The following is a 19,391-nucleotide window of genomic DNA, read 5'->3' as shown; positions in this document are numbered from 1 at the left end:
TAACATTATTGCTGTATGTCCTGCTATCTCTATCTGACATTGTGTTCACGATTTGACATCTGTAATCTGTCATCATAGCTAGTGCTAGCTAACTGAGTCATCAGGTCATAAAAAACGAGAAGTTGGAATGAGGGATATTAGCTAGATTAGTAGCTAGTCAGCACAGGTGTAGCATAGAAGTGATCCCCTGCCCTGAATAAGCCCTCTCATGAGTATAGTGTGTGATGATCTAGCTAGCAGCACACTCTGCACTGATCCTGTTGGATGACTGTCTGAATAATTCATTGCCTGTGCTGTCCCAGATAGGCTTACACTTTTTTCACTCCTATAAAAAACAAGGAAGAACAGTGTCCTCCACTTCACAGCCCTACTTTGCAGGAGATCAAGATTAGGCTATTTGTCAATGTCAATATAATTGTTCTGTTTGAGTGACCTGGTTGCAGTGCATGTTATCATGAGGAGTGTCCCCTTTCACATCGGAGTCTGAACTCTGAGTCTCTTTATTGATGTCTTGCAGGTTTTCCAGGTCATGATGGAACAGAGCAGTTTTTTCCCACAGTGAGAGGGAAGAAGCAGTCCTTTTCTGTTTGTGGCTGAAGTTTGGAATTTGTCTGGCTCAGAGGGAGGCCGAGACTGTGGCCTGGAGCTTCTGCAAGAGGAGGGGAAGGAGGGAGGAGAATGGAACGAGCCCACAGTTTGCTCCTGAACGAGGAGGCATGCAGCCATCTGGGAGAACACCAGAGAGCTGAGTTTGTCTTTGAGTGGCTGCGTTTCCTGAAGAAGTTGCTCCCTGCTGCAGACAGGGTGAGAGGAGAGGAGGAGGGGAATAGGGAAAGGAGGAGAGAGCCCAGTGGGCGCTTGCAGACAATGGCCTCCCCTGTGACAGACAGAGCTTGGTGCATTCCCAAGCAGAGTCAGACCAGAAGAGAGCCATTTGAGCAGGCTGAGATTAGCCCAGTGCTTTCTTCTGGGGCCGTCTCTTTCAGCATGATGCCAGTCAGTCTGTCTTTCTGGGACTGATTAAAGCAGTGAGTGCTGTAAAGGCTAAATCATGGTCTGCTCTGCTGGTTCCATGTCATGAAGAAAAAATTAACTACAGATGAAATGTTGATGTGATTTGTATTGCCAGTAGCCACCATCATTTAGCAAATAGTGTCCACAAGTTTAGTTGACTCTGGGGAAGTAGATAAAGGGCCTCATTGCTAAAATCCCCAAGTATCCCTTTAATAAACAAGAGTTGCTCATCATGCAATAATGTTAATTTATGAATGATGCTTTTGTTTATGCAAGTCATGTTGAAAATTAGTGCTGCCTGACTGTGAGATCTGTTTTATGTAGTTACTGTCATCTATGTCATGTTGTCAATAAATGTTAATGGTTTCATGTTGACTTTAACTCTGTGCTCTTGAATGCAAGACAAATCCCTGTGAAAGGCCAAATAAATTAACTGAACTGAGTCTATTTTCTCCCAGGCGGATGTGAAGAAGAACCAGAAGCGTCTGGTCGAACAGTTGACTGTGATTCTGATTGGTTCTCCGGGCCCCCAACCCGCTGGCTCCTAGCCCATTGCCTGGCCCTGCTCTACAGGGTGGGAGACTCACTCACCTCCAGCCTCACTGTGGACAGGTGCAATGACATCATCCGCAGCAAGGACGACTCTCCCAGCTACCTGCCAACCCGACTGTAAGTAGCCTACTGCAGCTGAAATCCCCTTCAGTTATAGAGGGATGATGGTGCATATCAATTATCAGACTGATTACTCATTAATGATTATAATGTGTGTTACTCATGATGATACCTTAACGCTTCTATTACATTCCATGTATAAATGGTTGTTGAAATCAATCTTATTATGATTAACTACCGTTCCTCCAAAGTGGCTAAATTCATACAGTAGCATTACACTGGTACAGTGAGGGGAAAAAAGTATTTGATCCCCTGCTGATTTTGTACGTTTGCCCACTGACAAAGACATGATCAGTCTATAATTTTAATGGTAGGTTTATTTGAACAGTGAGAGACAGAATAACAACAACAAGATCCAGAAAAACGCATGTCAAAAATGTTATAAATTGATTTGCATTTTAATGAGGGAAATAAGTATTTGACCCCTCTGCAAAACATGACTTAGTACTTGGTGGCAAAACCCTTGTTGGCAATCAGAGGTCAGACGTTTCTTGTAGTTGGCCACCAGGTTTGCACACATCTCAGGAGAGATTTTGTTCCACTCCCCTTTGCAGATCTTCTCCAAGTCATTAAGGTTTTGAGGCTGACGTTTGGCAACTCAAACCTTCAGCTCCCTCCACAGATTTTCTATGGGATTAAGGTCTGGAGACTGGCTAGGCCACTCCAGGACCTTTAATGTGCTTCTTCTTGAGCCACTCCTTTGTTGCCTTGGCCGTGTGTTTTGGGTCATTGTCATGCTGGAATACCCATCCACGACCCATTTTCAATGCCCTGGCTGAGGGAAGGAGGTTCTCACCCAAAATTTGACGGTACATGGCCCCGTCCATCGTCCCTTTGATGCGGTGAAGTTGTCCTGTCCCCTTAGCAGAAAAAACCCCCAAAGCATAATGTTTCCACCTCCATGTTTGATGGTGGGGATGGTGTTCTTGGGGTCATAGGCAGCATTCCTCCTCCTCCAAACACAGCGAGTTGAGTTGATGCCAAAGAGCTCGATTTTGGTCTCATCTGACCACAACACTTTCACCCAGTTCTCCTCTGAATCATTCAGATGTTCATTGGCAAACTTCAGACGGCCCTGTATATGTGCTTTCTTGAGCAGGGGGACCTTGCGGGCGCTGCAGGATTTCAGTCCTTCACGGCGTAGTGTGTTACCAATTGTTTTCTTGGTGACTATGGTCCCAGCTGCCTTGAGATCATTGACAAGATCCTTTCGTGTAGTTCTGGGCTGATTCCTCACTGTTCTCATGATCATTGCAACGCCACGAGGTGAGATCTTGCATGGAGCCCCAGGCCGAGGGAGATTGACAGTTATTTTGTGTTTCTTCCATTTGCGAATAATCGCACCAACTGTTGTCACCTTCTCACCAAGCTGCTTGGTGATGGTCTTGTAGCCCATTCCAGCCTTGTGTAGGTCTACAATCTTGTCCCTGACATCCTTGGAGAGCTCTTTGGTCTTGGCCATGGTGGAGAGTTTGGAATCTGATTGATTGATTGCTTCTGTGGACAGGTGTCTTTTATACAGGTAACAAACTGAGATTAGGAGTACTCCCTTTAAGAGTGTGCTCCTAATCTCAGCTCGTTACCTGTATAAAAGACACCTGGGAGCCAAAAATCTTTCTGATTGAGAGGGGGTCAAATACTTATTTCCCTCATTAAAATGCAAATCAATTTATAACATTTTTGACATGCGTTTTTCTGGATTTTTTTGTTGTTATTCTGTCTCTCACTGTTCAAATAAACCTACCATTAAAATTATAGACTGATCATGTCTTTGTCAGTGGGCAAACGTACAAAATCAGCAGGGGATCAAATACTTTTTTCCCCTCACTGTATGTAACGAACTGCAAAAAAACAACAACAAAAAAAACACCAGGAAGACTTCGGATTACACAGTGTGTGTCTGTGCAGACAAGAGGAATGGTATTTGTTGTAACTGATTTACTTTTTTTTGTCCATAGGGCAGCCATTGCCTGTCTGGGTGCCCTTTACGAACAGCTTGGCCGTTTGCTGGTCAACACATTTAAAGAGACTTTGGCAAATTTGTTGAAGGCCATGAAGTCTGCAGAGGTGAGTGTAAAATTAAAGGATCTGTAATGGTAATGCTAAAAATGTATTGATATACCATTGTGCTAGCCAGTGGCAATATGAAGGCCAGTGTTTTACGTCTGAATAGCTGATATACACTGAGCATAAAAAACATTAAGGACACCTTCCTAATATTGAGTTGCACCCCCCCCTTTTGCCCTCAGAATAGCCTCAATTTGTCGGGAAACATGGACTCTACAAGGTGTCGAAAGCGTTCCACAGGGATGCTGGCCCATGTTGACTCCAATGCTTCCCACAGTTGTGTCAAGTTGGCTGGATGTCCTTTGGGCGGTGGACCATTCTTGATACACACGGGAAACTGTTGAGCGTGAAAAACCCAGCAGCATTGCAGTTGTTGACACAAACCGATTGACACATACACAATCTATGTCTCAATTATCTCAAGGCTTAAATCATTTTTTAACCCGTCTCCTCCCCTTCATCTACTGATTGAAGTGGATTTAACAAGTGACATCAACAAGGGATCATAGCTTTCACCTGGATTCACGTGGTCAGTCTGTCATGGAAAGAACAGGCGTTCACTCAGTGTATAGCCTACAGGTATATGCCACTGAGCAGACACTTTTATCCAAAGCGACTTACAGTACAGTGAGTGCATACATTTTCAGTATGTGTAGCCTATGTGATCACTGCAGGGATTGAACCCACAACCTTGTCATAGCTAGCGCCAAGCTCTTACCAATTGAGCCACACAGGACCACGGATTAATTGTGCTGTTGTCTGGCCATGCTCCAGTCCCAGGGTCGCTATGAGATCATGCTGAGCGTGGAGAAGATCCTGAGGGGCCTGGGGGTCAGCGCTGTGCCCTGTCACAGAGACATCTACAAGGCTACACGCGTCTGTCTCACCGACCGCTCCATGGCCGTGCGCTGTGTTGCCGCCAAGGTAGCTACTGCCTACCGCTTTCCTCCCTCCAACTAAACTGCTATGCTATAACATACACTTGTTTTGGTACTGTCCATTTGTAGCTTGTTTTTGGACACAGGTCCAGGAATGGCTAAAGGATTGCAATATTTACCTGGAGCTAACCCTGCAGATAGCACTACTGGGTGATCTGAAAAGTCATAGTCAATCGATCAATAACATAATAATACTATTAGCAAAAATGTTTATTTTCAATTCACAATCTGTAGAAACAATGAGAATAGAAAGGTTCAGAACTTTTGTAAGACATCACAGTACAGTTGAAATATATATGGCAAATAGAAATCCTATATGGATGGTGTTAAATGATAGATGGGAGGTGTTGAATGGAATTGAAGGATGGGACTAATAACAACTAACAACAAACAATAAGATAACTAATAATGTAGGCACGCTGTGTCCATAATAAGTGTATGGGTTGTAGGTTGGGAGCTTTTGTGAAGGAGCACAGATAGAAAGAAATGGCACATACAGTGGGGGAAAAAAGTATTTAGTCAGCCACCAATTGTGCAAGTTCTCCCACTTAAAAAGATGAGAGAGGCCTGTAATTTTCATCATAGGTACACGTCAACTATGACAGACAAATTGAGAAAAAAAAACAAGCAAGATTTCTGGCTCTCACAGACCTGTAACTTCTTATTTAAGAGGCTCCTCTGTCCTCCACTCGTTACCTGTATTAATGGCACCGGTTTGAACTTGTTATCAGTATAAAAGACACCTGTCCACAACCTCAAACAGTCACACTCCAAACTCCACTATGGCCAAGACCAAAGAGCTGTCAAAGGACACCAGAAACAAAATTGTAGACCTGCACCAGGTTGGGAAGACTGAATCTGCAATAGGTAAGCAGCTTGGTTTGAAGAAATCAACTGTGGGAGCAATTATTAGGAAATGGAAGACATACAAGACCACTGATAATCTCCCTCGATCTGGGGCTCCATGCAAGATCTCACCCTGTGGGGTCAAAATGATCAAAAGAACGGTGAGCAAAAATCCCAGAACCACACGGGTGGACCTAGTGAATGACCTGCAGAGAGCTGGGACCAAAGTAACAAAGCCTACCATCAGTAACACACTACGCCGCCAGGGACTCAAATCCTGCAGTGCCAGACGTGTCCCCCTGCTTAAGCCAGTACATGTCCAGGCCCGTCTGAAGTTTGCTAGAGTGCATTTGGATGATCCAGAAGAGGATTGGGAGAAAATCATATGGTCAGATGAAACCAAAATAGAACTTTTTGGTAAAAACTCAACTCGTCGTGTTTGGAGGACAAAGAATGCTGAGTTGCATCCAAAGAACACCATACCTACTGTGAATCATGGGGGTGGAAACATCATGCTTTGGGGCTGTTTTTCTGCAAAGGGACCAGGACGACTGATCCGTGTAAAGGAAAGAATGAATGGGGCCATGTATCGTGAGATTTTGAGTGAAAACCACCTTCCATCAGCAAGGGCATTGAAGATGAAACGTGGCTGGGTCTTTCAGCATGACAATGATCCCAAACACACCGCCCGGGCAACGAAGGAGTGGCTTCGTAAGAAGCATTACAAGGTCCTGGAGTGGCCTAGCCAGTCTCCAGATCTCAACCCCATAGAAAATCTTTGGAGGGAGTTGAAAGTCCATGTTGCCCAGCGACAGCCCCAAAACATCAATGCTCTAGAGGAAATCTGCATGGAGGAATGGGCCAAAATACCAGCAACAGTGTGTGAAAACATTGTGAAGACTTACAGAAAACGTTTGACCTGTGTCATCGCCATCAAAGGGTATATAACAAAGTATTGAGAAACTTTTGTTATTGACCAAATACTTATTTTCCACCATATAATTTTCAAATAAATTCATTAAAAATCCTACAATGTGATTTTCTGGATTTTTTTTCTAATTTTGTCTGTCATAGTTGACGTGTACCAATGATTATTACAGGCCTCTCTCATCTTTTAAAGTGGGAGAACTTGCACAATTGGTGGCTGACTAAATACTTTTTTCCCCACTGTGTGTGTGTGTGTGTGTGTGTATATGTGTGTATATATATATATATATATATATATGGGGGATTGGAAGTGATGCAGACAATTACATTGATGGAAGTTACAATCTATCTGCAATATTAAGTTGATCTACCCCCACCAAAAACATACACTGTATAGCCTAGCTGTTGATGCTACCACGTTAAGGACATTACAACACATTGTTCTCATTCTACATAGTGTTAGGCCGTATGTCATTCAAACATGCGTTCCTCTCTCCAACTGAACTGCTGCTCCAACCCCATGGGGCATATAGCTTTTGGTGCTACCAAGTTAAGCAATACATTACAATCATTTTATGTTATTTTGGTCTCACTGATTCAATACAGGTCATTCAATTGAGCTTCATTTCACACTGATGCGTGTCTTTTTTGTAGATTTTTCATATAGCTAAGATGGTGCATGTAACATATTTGCCATCCATATATGTTTCTAAATGTCTGTGTGATGTCTGGCAGTGTCTTCTGGAGCTGCAGAGGGAGGCTGTGTTTCTGTGGACCTCAGAGTTGGAGAACGTAGCCACACTCTGCTTCAGGGCGTTCGAGGGCTCCAACTACGATGTGCGCGTGGCCATCTCCAAACTGCTGGGTACCCTGCTGGCCACAGCCGTAGAGCCCAAACAACCCACTGGTACAGTAGGCTACAATGGATGACGAGTTGGTAGAATCGCTATTGTTGAGGTGTTGGGATCAAATTTTAACTGTATTTCTCAGTGTGGGATTTAGAACCTATATTAAAGAACAGAAATTGAAAATAAAACAGTATTGACCCTTCTCTTCCTCCATGTGTCCTCTCCTCCCAGCTCACAGACAGGGCTCCAGACGTAGCTCCTTGGAGGAAGTGATGGATCTGCTGACTGGGGGGTTCCTGCGTGGTGGGGCTGGCTTCCTCAGGGCCAGTGGAGACAAGCTCAAAGGGACCAGCTCTGTTAGCAAAGACATCCGCATTGGCATCACTCAGGTCAGCTCTCTCTGTCTCCATCCTACATGTTAGGCTATTAGTTTTTTTCTGACCACGTGGCCTGACTAGGAAACACTTGGGCCAGTAGGTTTTCCTGGTCCGGTCACATGGGTCAGGAAATGTCCTGGCTCTATACATGTGCTCATGCTACTAGCTATATGTATTGGGTGCAACTTACTGTTTTCTCTTTGTTTTTGATTTTGTTCTGTCTAGTCGTGTGTGGTGTTTGTGTCATGTCTGGGCGGTGCGTGGCTGGAGGCCAACTTCTCAGCCCTGCTGGCCCTCCTCATGGAGCTGGTGTCCCACACACGGGCCACCCACACTCCTGCAGACGCTGTGTGCTGCAGACGCTGCATCTCCTTCATCCTCAGGGCCACACTGGGCTCTCTGCTGGGGGAGAAGGCCCAGATCGCTGCTGCCAAGGAGATCTGCCTGGCCATAGGCAAACAGAAGAGGGCTGTGGGTGAGGGGAAGCTTTAATACACCATTACCCATTGATTGACAAGGATTGATTGCTGAAAGATGTTCTCAGAAATGTCACTTCTTGAATGGTACTTAGGCTTTTTCCCAATTCATCTTTCCTTGATTTTTTTTCACGACCTCTCCTCCCCTGCTTCTCAAAACGCATTGGAGGAGAAGGCTAGAGTGGAGGGACCTCGGATCTTCTCCTCCAGTGTGATAAGGAAGGGAGGATGCAAGGAATCTAGGAAAGGCAAATTGACAAAGTGCCAATTTGTTTGAGTGGTTTGAAGAATGATGATCTCATACAGGCCTGATGATGTCATTATGTGCATGTCAGCCTTTCAAATTGATAGTAGTGCCTCTGAAGTGGTTTTCCTTGGTGGTCACGGTGATATTTTCCCCTCCTCCTCAGATGCGGCCATGTGTGATGGGAACGTGGAGACGCGGGTCACCACCACAGACGTAGCTGCCAGTCAGCATGTGTTGGTGTGTGCTCTGCTGGAGCTGGGTAGCCTGGTACAGGGCCTTGGCTCTACTGCTGCATCGCTACTCACTGACACCAGCACAGGTGGGGCCTGAACACACATACTTGTTCCCAGTCTCTAAATGGTCGTATTTTGGAAAAGCTGTGTGTGTTTTATGCTGTGTGGGCAGTCTCTGTAATGCATGGGAGTGTTCAGTGGTCTATAAGGACGAGTCGGTGACAGAGCGAGTAGAGGGGGAGAGAGTGATAAGAGATGGGGAGGGAGAGAGTCTGTGACGGCGTGGGAGGGGGGAGCGTGACAGAGAGCGAGAAGAAAGAAGGGAGAGGACAGAGACACTGTGGAGGTGAATAGGTCATAGTGCCTGGCCTGCTGTGCTGACTCAGGACTCTGCTAAACAACATTAGTCTATATCTTTAATGCAGGTGCTATGACAGGATAAGAATAGACTAGTGGAACAGAGCCAGACATATTATTATTATTATCATTATTATTATATTACCTACCAAGTCTCACATAGACAAATACTCAAGGCTGAATATACTGTGTGTGCCTGTCTAAGAGTATAGTTTTGACACATTTTAACTTCTCTTCTTCTGTGTTATTTCTCCCTCCCAGCCTTGCTGGACACGGTGATCTCAGTTCTGCTCCACCCTAGTGTGTCAGCACGGTTAGCGGCTGCCTGGTGTCTACGCTGTGTGGCAGTGGCCCAGCCTTCCCAGGGAGCAGTGCTGCTGGACCGCTGTGGAGAGAGACTCAACGCCCTCAAGTCCTGCCCCGAGGCCGTGGCCGGGTACAGTGCCGCTATCGCCGCCCTGCTGGGGGCCGTGCAGCACTGCCCACTGGGCATCCCCCACACTAAAGGCAATGTAAGGACTGGGCTTCATCTGGGTAACCTTGACCTAGCAACAAATACACATAGGCCTGTTTATAGTTGAGGCCTTGTATGCACACGATTAGTGATTTTACAGTTGAAGTCGGAAGTTTACATACACCTTAGCCAAATACATTTAAACTCAGTTTTTCACAATTCCTGACATTTAATCCTAGTAAATGTTCCCTGTCTTAGGTCAGTTAGGATCACCACTTTATTTTAAGAATGTGAAATGTCAGAATAATAGTAGAGAGAATGATTTATTTAAGCTTTTATTTCTTTCATCACATTCCCAGTGGGTCAGAAGTTTACATACACTCAATTAATATTGCCTTTACATTGTGTAACTTGGGTCAAATGTTTTGGGTAGCCTTCCACAAGCTTCCCACAATAAGTTGGGTGAATTTTGGCCCATTCCTCCTGACAGAGCTGGTGTAACTGAGTCAGGTTTGTAGGCCTCCTTGCTCGCACACACTTTTTCAATTCTGCCCACAAATATTGTATAGGACTGAGGTCAGGGCTTTGTGATGGCCACTCCAATACCTTGACTTTGTTGTCCTTAAGCCATTTTGCCACAACTTTGGAAGTATGCTTGGGGTCATTGTCCATTTAGAAGACCCATTTGCAGCCAAGCTTTAACTTCCTGACTTATGTCTTGAGATGTTGCTTCAATATATCCACATAATTTTCCTTCCTCATGATGCCATCTATTTTGTGAAGTGCACCAGTCCCTCCTGCAGCAAAGCACCCCCACAGCATGATGCTGCCACCCCTGTGCTTCACGGTTGGGATGGTGTTCTTCAGCTTGCAAGCGACCCCCTTTTTCCTCCAAACATAACGATGGTCATTATGGCCAAACAGTTCTATTTTTGTTTCATCAGACCAGAGGACATTTTTCCAAAAAGTACGATCTTTGTCCCCAGGTGCAGTTGCAAACCGTAGTCTGTTTTTTTAATGGCGGTTTTGGAGCAGTAACTTCTTCCTTGCTGAGCGGCCTTTCAGGTTATGTCGATATAGGACTCGTTTTACTGTGGATATAGATACTTTTGTACCTGTTTCCTCCAGCATCTTCACAAGGTCCTTTGCTGTTGTTCTGGGATTGATTTGCACTTTTCACACCAAAGTACGGTCATCTCTAGGAGACAGAACGCGTCTCCTTCCTGAGCGGTATGACGGCTGCGTGGTCCCATGGTGTTTATATTTGTGTACAATTGTTTGTACAGATTAATGTGGTACCTTCAGGCGTTTGGAAATTGCTCCCAAGGATGAACCAGACTTGTGGAGGTCTACAATTTTTTTTCTGAGGTCTTGGCTGATTTCTTTTGATTTTCCCATAATGTCAATCAAAGAGGCACTGAGTTTGAAGGTAGGCCTTGAAATACATCCACAGGTACACCTCCAATTGACTCAAATGATGTCAATTAGCCTATCAGAAGCTTCTAAAGCCATGACATCATTTTCTGGAATTTTCCAAGCTGTTTAAAGGCACAGTCAACTTAGTGTAAGTAAACTTCTGACCCACTGAAATTGTGATACAGTGAATTATAAGTGAAATAATCTGTCTGTAAACAATTGTTGGAAAAATTACTTGTGTCATGCACAAAGTAGATGTCCTAACCGACTTGCCAAATCTATAGTTTGTTAACAAGAAATTTGTGGAGTGGTTGAAAAATAAGTTTTAATGACTCCAACCTAAGTGTATGTAAACTTCCGACTTCAACTGTATGTCTGTTTAATGGCTCAACCATAGTTCAATTAGATGCTCCACTAAATCAATGGGAGCTGATTTATTAGTACAGGTGTCTAAATGATAAGTGACCCTCTGTTCCCAGGTGGTGATGGGGCTGGCCGAGGACCTGCTCCGTTCAGCCACTCAGAACAGCCGCATCTCCATCCAACGCACACAGGCTGGCTGGCTGCTGGTCTCCGCCCTCAACACCCTAGGTATGTCCATCATCCACCCTCTGCTGATGTGTTTGCTGGACCAATGGAAATAAATGGCCTAATTCAAAACCTGGTGTTTTTATTCAGCAATAGTCATCTTCAGATCTGGGACCTTCTCAGACCTTGCCAACTACTGCTGTCTTTGTGTGTAAAAGGGATCTTATCTCAGTGAGATCAACCTGTATGAATAAAGGTTGAATAACTTCTTTAGGTCCAGCGGTGGTTGAGCACCACCTCCCCAGGATGCTGCTTCTGTGGAGGTGTACCTTCCCTCCCTCCATCAGAGACCTGGACATGGAGCTCCGCCGTGGGGACCACTTCACCTGGCAGGTCACCCTGGAGGGCCGCGCCGGGGCGCTGTGTGGTGAGAGACACTTTTATACTCACCGTTCATTGAACACAAGCTGGGTTGTTTCAGTTGAATGCTTATGTAAGTTAGTTTAAGCTTGAACTTTCATCTCTAGGTTGATCTAATGTCTCCTATGTTGATGTGTTGTTGTTTTGTTCCAGCCATGAAGAGCCTGGTGATTCACTGCAGAGCTCTCCTGACTGATGATGTTATAGGTCGTCTCCTGACCCCCCTGGCGTGTGCTGTGGCTCTGCTCACCAAGTGAGTCACACCCTCTTCTCATACCAGACCTCTGTCATAGGCCACGTTCCAATGTCCATACTAGTATACTAAAAAGAATCCATGCATAATACATGTTTCCATACGAGGTGGTATGCTAATGTGGATGGATATTTGACCAGAGCCTGTACAGAGAGACTTCAACTTTAAACATCATCACTGATGAAGACGGCGACTTAGCTCTGGCCAGAAGGTTACCACTGGAGCTAAAAGTACCTCCATGTTAGGTGATCAATATCCAGGAATGTTTCTGGTGCATTGCCAAGTCCACACTTAACAGCTCACTGGTCAAGGACACAGTCAGCCAAACTGCTTCTCTCACTCCTTCTGAGGGGGGATTGTGTACCGTGTTATTTCTGACTAAACTGAAAAACAAGAGTATAGTTGACTTAAGACTGTTTAATAAGCTTGATTTATTTTGACTGAAACCTAAAGACTAAAAGACTGAAACCTATGTGTGTGTATTGCAGGGTGCCTACTCTGATCAAATCCTATGGCAACCTGATTAAAAACACCTCAGTAGTCTTCAGACTGAGGGTCTATGAGATCCTGGCTCTGTTGCCCCCAAAGACATACGAAGGTGAGAGCTCTTTTCAATGCTACTCTCTGTGACTACTAGTCATAGAAGCTTATACATTGGAAGACTAGCCCTTTGGTGTTTTAAATGAGATCCTAATAAACTGTACATAATGGCTTAAAGGGTATTTATTATAACCTATTTGTCGATATAAAATAAAATTACTTTTGTTCTGGGAAATAGGGGCTGTAGCTTATCTTAACCCCAGACATCTGGCTCTTCTGTTCCCCCTTCCACACAGAGAGTTTGACAAGATTCTTGTCTATGTAAATTGGCATTGTGCTCTTGATGTTGACATTAAGGCTGTGGTATTGATTGCTAACCCCAGATATGTAACCCTGATGTCCCCCATCCATCCACACAGAGAGTTTTGGCATCGTGCTGAAGCAGCTGGTGACAGACCTGACTGGGCCAGAGAACGTGGTGTGTACAGAGCTGACGTTACTACCACCCCTCTGTCACAGTGATGACCTGGCACTACTGGGACCCGCTCTGCAGGACATGGACCAGCACTACATAGAAGAGCAGGTCTGTCTGAGGCCAAAGGGAGCTGTCACCATATATTTACAAATAGAACTGATGTATAGGATCTCTGTGACACTTAATCACTTGGTGCTGTAAACCGTAGATATTGTATGCATCTAAAAGTTTTTGTGGATTTGTGAAGGAGGCAAACAAACCTTTAGGATTGAGATGCAGCGATTCAAACGTAGTGCTCTCTGTGTGCGTAGAGAGAGAAGTGTGTGTGTGTGTGTGTGTGTGGAGTCCCAGGTGTGTGACCTTGCTGTTTTGTGTCTATTGCAGTTACAGGGGAGCAGTGTTGGAGGAGGGACCCTGGAGTATGACCCCTTCACCATCTGTGTGAAATGCCAAGATGTTCCCGCCCCCCTGCCCCCTCCTACTGCCCTCACCACCGCTGCCATACAGCTCTTTGGAGTCATCTTTCCCCACATCATCATCCCACTGAGGTACACACACGTAACCACACCCACACTTACACACACACACTCACTCACTATGTCTTACTATACTTGTGAGGACTTTTAGCGGACCAACAATTGATTCCCATTCAAAATCCTATTTTCCCTCATCCTAAACCTAATTCTAACCCTAAACCTAACCCCTAAGCCTGAAATAGCCTTTTTACAAGTGAGGACCGGCAAAATGTCCTCACTTCTCTGAATTTTAGTTGGTTCCTATTCTTGTGAGGACTTCTGATACTCACAAGTACAGTATATTAAAACTTGTACACACACGCTCACACACTCTACTTTGACACAGACAAACCAACCGCAAAAGGTTCTTACTATGTGGCTCTATGTGCTTCATCTCCTGTCTCTCCTTGTTGCAGGACCCAGATTCTAGAACAGTTCACAGAGTCTCTGAAGCAGTCGAAGGGTGTTCGTCAGCAGACTGTCCAGACTCATGTGACTGCCGCCCTCTGCAGTGTCCTAAAGGTAAACACTCAGAGCCTGAACTCTGACATATTGGTAGCCCCGGTAGCCTTTGCCTTTGGATTACCAGCCTATATGATATAATGTTTTTTTTTTGTCTACAGACGTTGTCTATAGGCAGAATGATAATGCCATTTCTTTCACAAATTTCATCAGTGATGCAACAAGTGCAATGTAAAATGTGTCATTGTGCAATTTTCTTTTTTTGGTTGATCAACTACGCGATGACAATGTGTGGATATCCCTGAAGTAGTTAACCCCACCCTCCTCTCTCTGTGTTCAGCACCTAGGCTCCAGTCGTGTAGGTCTGGGTCCAGAGGAGGTTCGGAAGCCAGCCCTGGGTCTGTTGGTGGGGGCTCTGGAGAGCTCAAACCCCCTGCTGCGCTGCATGGCTGCTGAGGGCCTGTCTCGCCTGGTACAGGTGGTCAACGACCCTGCATTCACCGTTTCCATGACCCTGGTCAGCTTCGACAAGTGAGTGGTCATCCCACAATCCCATACCACACACACACACCGCACTATAGGCTACGTACCTCTTGGCATGGGTGGTCAGCTCCCTCTCAGCCCAGTCCAAGCTCTTCTCTGTCCTGGCACCCCAATGGTGGAAGCAGCTTCCCCTCAAGCTAGGACCGCAGAATCCCTGCCCATTTTCAGAAAACGTCTGAAACCCTACCTCTTCAAGGAGTATCTTAAATGAATGCCACGGCGCTGTGATGTGGTTGTCTCACCTAGCTATCTTAATAGGAATGCACTAATTGTCAGTCACTAAATTACTCAAATTAAAAATATTAATGTACTAGCACACAAACACCAGTCTCAGAAGATCAACCAGGATCAGTGATATTGCACAATGTCTTGCACTGTCATCATTTAGGAGTCCATATTAGGGTGCATTCTAAGCTAATGTTGTGACATTTGTGTGTTGGTTGGACATCAGTTTATTAGTTGCACAGTGCGTTGGACCTCAGATTGATCCCATCTCACCCCCACCAGGTTGAAGACAGCCCGGGATGCTGTGACTCGTACGGGTCATGCCCTGGCGCTGGGTTCCCTGTACCGCTATGTAGGGGGCATCAGCTCCCCCCAGCACCTCTCTGCCTGTGTGGGCATCCTCTTCACCCTGTCCCAGGACAGCACCTCCCCCGAGGTCCAGGTACAGTAATGATTACCAATCAGATTGACTTCAGAGTTTGTTTGTATCGCCACCCACAAAACAGCTGTTTAGAAACGTGCCAGAAGTATGAACGGACCCTCTGCATCACTTCCACAGCTCAAAAGCCGTTGAGAAGGTCTATAGGGAAACAGAAGTCTCTGTTGGCAACATGTAGAGTTGTCTCGACCAATAACTCTTGTTTCCTCTTTGTCTGTACCAGAGGTGGGCGCTGCACTCTCTGTCCATGGTGATGGACCTGGCTGGTCCTCTTTACCACGGCCATGTGGAGGCCAGCTTCACCCTGGTGCTGAGGCTGCTGCTCTCTATCCCCCCTACCCACGTAGAGGTCCACCAGAGCCTGGGGCGCTGCCTCAACGCCCTCCTCACCACCCTGGGACCTGACCTACAAGGTGACTCTACTCACCTCATAGTCAGACACTGAGTCACTGTAAAGTAGAAATCTGGTACCAGAGAAAATACATTTGATTTCTTGGATTGGATTGAAAAATGTTACTTTTATTGTATCTATCAATAATGTTATTGCTGCACATAATGCATTATTTCACTCAATATCCGGCTCTCACCTTTTTTAGACTGTAGCACTGACACTACACAATGAGTGTGTCTAACCCTGGTATGCGTGTCTGATCCATTTTGTGCCCCCAGGCGAGGGCCAGTCTGTGTCGGCCCTGCGGACGTCGTGCCTGGTCGGCTGTGCGGTGATGCAGGACAGTCCAGACTGTCTAGTCCAGGCCCAGGCCATCTCCTGTCTGCAGCAGCTGCACATGTTCGCCCCGCGCCACGTCAACCTGGCTAGCCTGGTGCCCAGCCTCTGTGTGAGTAGTGGCCCAAGCTAATCCTAAACTGTGTCAAGTCAATGTCCTAGGTAGCTAATGCTAACGAGAAGCTGTTTCATAACTAGGTAGGTAATTAGCTAATGTCATTCCTGGCTAATGCTAAGCTATTGAGCTAATGATTCTATTAGTCTAAGGCAGCAATCACTCATGCACACACTCACTCCAACACAGCTCTCTGTCTGTCGGGATATGTAGCCTAGATGTTAATGATGTTGACCTGAGACATGGTTGTAGACTCGTATGAAAGGAGTCTTCAACCATGTCAGTTGGGGCAAATGACGTGATCAATTTTGTTTTAAAACTTGTTAAACCATGTAGTCCCAGTTTGTGTTTCTGTAGTGGCTTCCTCTGTAGTGACCGTGTGTATTCTCTCTCATACAGGAGATCTTGTTGGATTATTCTATGTTGGTAGGTTCTTTCCCCTGGCTGCAGGAGTTGCAGTGTGAAGTTGTATTTGCTGTTGGCACTGCTCCTACTTTCTTAGCAGTGTTTTCTTTGTCACCCTGTTGATTTTCACTTTGGTTGTCTTTTTCTTATCTTTTTGGTTCTCTTCTGTGAGTTTGAACTAACCCGATAAGGCATCCACAGCGAGCATGAGCCGATTCCCTCCCTCACAGCCCTCTACTCCATGGGTAGTGCCAAGGATTTGTTTTGCGTCAGTGGCTCTTTTCTCAAAGTCTTCCTTTCTTCACACTGGATGGCTATTCAGATCACTAGCGTAGGTCAAGGGGTAAAAACATTCCCCAACTAGCCTCTGTCAACTGCTTTTTGTTCTAATTATCGGAGTAGTGAGTTCTGCTATCAGTTCTGAGAAACGATGACCAAATGACCATACAAGCTGTAAAGACACAGGTCTAAATAACATAAACTTAAACAACATATAATGTAGTCATTGGCGCAAGTAAAACTATCCTTTACAGTTCCTCTGCCTTCCCACGCTCCTCTAGCCTGGTCCCAGATCTGTTTGTGCCGTCTTGCCTACTCAGGCGTGACAATGACCATAGGAGTTGGCAAAACGGCACAGCCAGATCTGGGACCAGGCGAATCCTCTGAAAAGGCTTCTGTTTGTTTGATATGACAGGATGATTAACAGCATCATGGCACCAGGGAGGACTAGTCAATAGTCTCCACTCCCAGGGAGCTAATAACACTTCTTCTGTTTGTCGTCTGTTGGAATTCTCACACTGTTCTGTTTTCTGTCCCCCCCTGGTTTGATATATGATTTTCCAGTTAGCAGGCCAAATGATTTTGGATTCAGTTGTTGACACCCAAACTGTGAAAGTAATTGCTTGCTTTCAGCTGAAATATCCCTGATATTTTGGTTTTGCTTGCTGCTCACAGCAATTATTATTATTTTTATCCGTTCCAGCATGATGTTTAGCTGAAAATGAATTGGGCCACCACTTATCTATGATAGTGTTTCTACTGGGATTTTGAACAGAGTAGTCACACTGTTAAGATGGATCGACTGGGCCCTGTAATGAAATGTGATCTTATTCGCTCTTAGTTCACTTCTGTCCTGGTATTAATTCAGTTATATTTCAACCAAAGTGCTAATCACTTATTGATTATGGGATTCTCCATGTACTATTATCACTTTAATACACAGACAGAATGGTCACCCTCTCTACCGGTGGTTAGTTTCTCTATGTAGTCCTCATATCCTGAGGTGTGTGTGTGTTGTCTGCATGCGTATGTGCTTGGTGTGTGTAGGTGAACCTGTGCAGCTCGTACCTGTCTCTGCGTCGTGCTGTGGTGGCCTGTCTGAGACAGCTGGCCCAGAAGGAAGCCCTGGAGGTGTCAGAGCACGCTGTGGCTCTGGTCAAGGAGCTTCCACGCAGGGACAACACACAGCTTGGTGAGACAAACACACACACACACACACTTTTAGACACACACACACACACACACACACTGAGATACAAGCCGAGATGTCTGGTCACTCACCTTCACCAGCAAATCTATAATTTTCCTGTAATGCTCAGCATGTGCAAATGGACTTTGAATAATTAACATACATTAAGTAGTTTAATAAGCTGTAGAAAAGCCCCGTTGTGACCAGTGTCTCCTCTCCTCCACAGATGTGACCATTAAGGAGGTGGGCCTGGAGGGCGCTCTGTTTAGCCTGCTGGACCGGGAGTCAGACCCCTGTCTCTGTCAGGACATCCAGGAGACCCTGGTCCACATGATGAGTTCCATCGCCACGGGGAAACTGGCCCACTGGCTCAAACTCTGCAAAGACGTCCTGTCTGCCTCTGCAGGTGGGTGTGATGTCAAATGGAAGGCTTTAAACTTCAGTTTCAAGAGTGCGATCCTTCTCTTTTTCTGCTACCTGGTGGGGTGTTATACCCAACGAGGCAGATGTCATAAGGACTTTATTTGACACCAAATATTCTCCTTACTGATGCAATCTATTCCATGGATGTAGTTTAAGTTGATAGCTATACTACTTAACACCAGCTGTCTCTGTGGTTTGTTCTGTCAGAATCCACAGCCCCGGTAGAGACCAATCAGGAGGAGGATGGAGAGAGGGATGATGACGCGTCAGTCTTCCACGCCAAGTCAGAGTCCAGCGGGCCCTTTACCAACCTGCGCTGGTCCACACGGGTCTTCGCTGTGGAGTGTGTGTGTCGCATCATCGCCCAGTGTGAGAACCACGGACATCCTGCCCACTTCGACATGGCCCTGGCCCAGGAGCACCGCCTGCATGAGTCCACCGGTGAGGGAAGCCATTTTGTGGGGAACGTCACTCCTACTGTATGAGCTGTTTTCAATAGTGTCCCTGCTCCGACAAAGGTCATTATAGACCGAAAGCTTAACAAATTAAAACTCTGCGCACGCTTATGTCAGATGGAATTTCAGTCCTTCTCCACCTGCTACTCTACCTAACAAAAACAATACATTGTTTAATCATTCATTTTATTATAACGACATCTTGTGGAGCGTCTAAATGCCATTTCCATGTGTAATTCAACGTCTGTTCACATATCATATATCCTACCCTCTTCCCTGCCAGACTTCCTGGTCCTTCACCTGGCTGACCTGATCCGCATGGCCTTCATGGCCTCCACTGACCACAGTGACAAGCTGAGGCTCTCTGGCCTACAGACTCTACTGGTCATCATCCGCCAGTTTGCTGCCATCCCAGAGCCTGAGTTCCCTGGCCACGTCATCCTGGAGCAGTATCAGGCTAACGTGAGTCTCTGTCATGTCTTCTACTACCACGGATGGGGAATGAGCGTTCTAGGCTTATTCAAAG

General features: G+C 45.7%; 1 protein-coding gene across 1 annotated transcript in view; it reads left to right on the top strand.

Annotated features, from left to right (window-relative positions):
* Positions 1-19,391, top strand: part of heatr5a (HEAT repeat containing 5a) — a 28,935-nt gene that overhangs the window by 525 nt on the left and 9,019 nt on the right. Inside the window, 25 exon segments of the mRNA XM_041848061.2 lie at positions 518-804; positions 1,473-1,536; positions 1,539-1,683; positions 3,645-3,753; positions 4,528-4,677; positions 7,200-7,371; positions 7,544-7,701; positions 7,915-8,164; positions 8,576-8,731; positions 9,264-9,514; positions 11,352-11,463; positions 11,675-11,827; positions 11,974-12,073; positions 12,562-12,671; positions 13,033-13,196; positions 13,473-13,636; positions 14,020-14,125; positions 14,406-14,596; positions 15,116-15,275; positions 15,496-15,685; positions 15,942-16,111; positions 17,846-17,990; positions 18,214-18,393; positions 18,618-18,851; positions 19,149-19,327. Of these exon segments, the coding sequence (XP_041703995.2) occupies positions 679-804; positions 1,473-1,536; positions 1,539-1,683; positions 3,645-3,753; positions 4,528-4,677; positions 7,200-7,371; positions 7,544-7,701; positions 7,915-8,164; positions 8,576-8,731; positions 9,264-9,514; positions 11,352-11,463; positions 11,675-11,827; positions 11,974-12,073; positions 12,562-12,671; positions 13,033-13,196; positions 13,473-13,636; positions 14,020-14,125; positions 14,406-14,596; positions 15,116-15,275; positions 15,496-15,685; positions 15,942-16,111; positions 17,846-17,990; positions 18,214-18,393; positions 18,618-18,851; positions 19,149-19,327 (3,939 nt within the window). The 5' untranslated portion in view covers positions 518-678.

Source organism: Coregonus clupeaformis, chromosome 25 (assembly GCF_020615455.1).
Source record: "Coregonus clupeaformis isolate EN_2021a chromosome 25, ASM2061545v1, whole genome shotgun sequence".
In the NCBI taxonomy this organism is placed as follows: domain Eukaryota; kingdom Metazoa; phylum Chordata; class Actinopteri; order Salmoniformes; family Salmonidae; genus Coregonus; species Coregonus clupeaformis.
The sequence above is the reverse complement of the archived record's forward strand: the minus strand, read 5'-3'. Positions and strand labels throughout refer to the sequence as shown.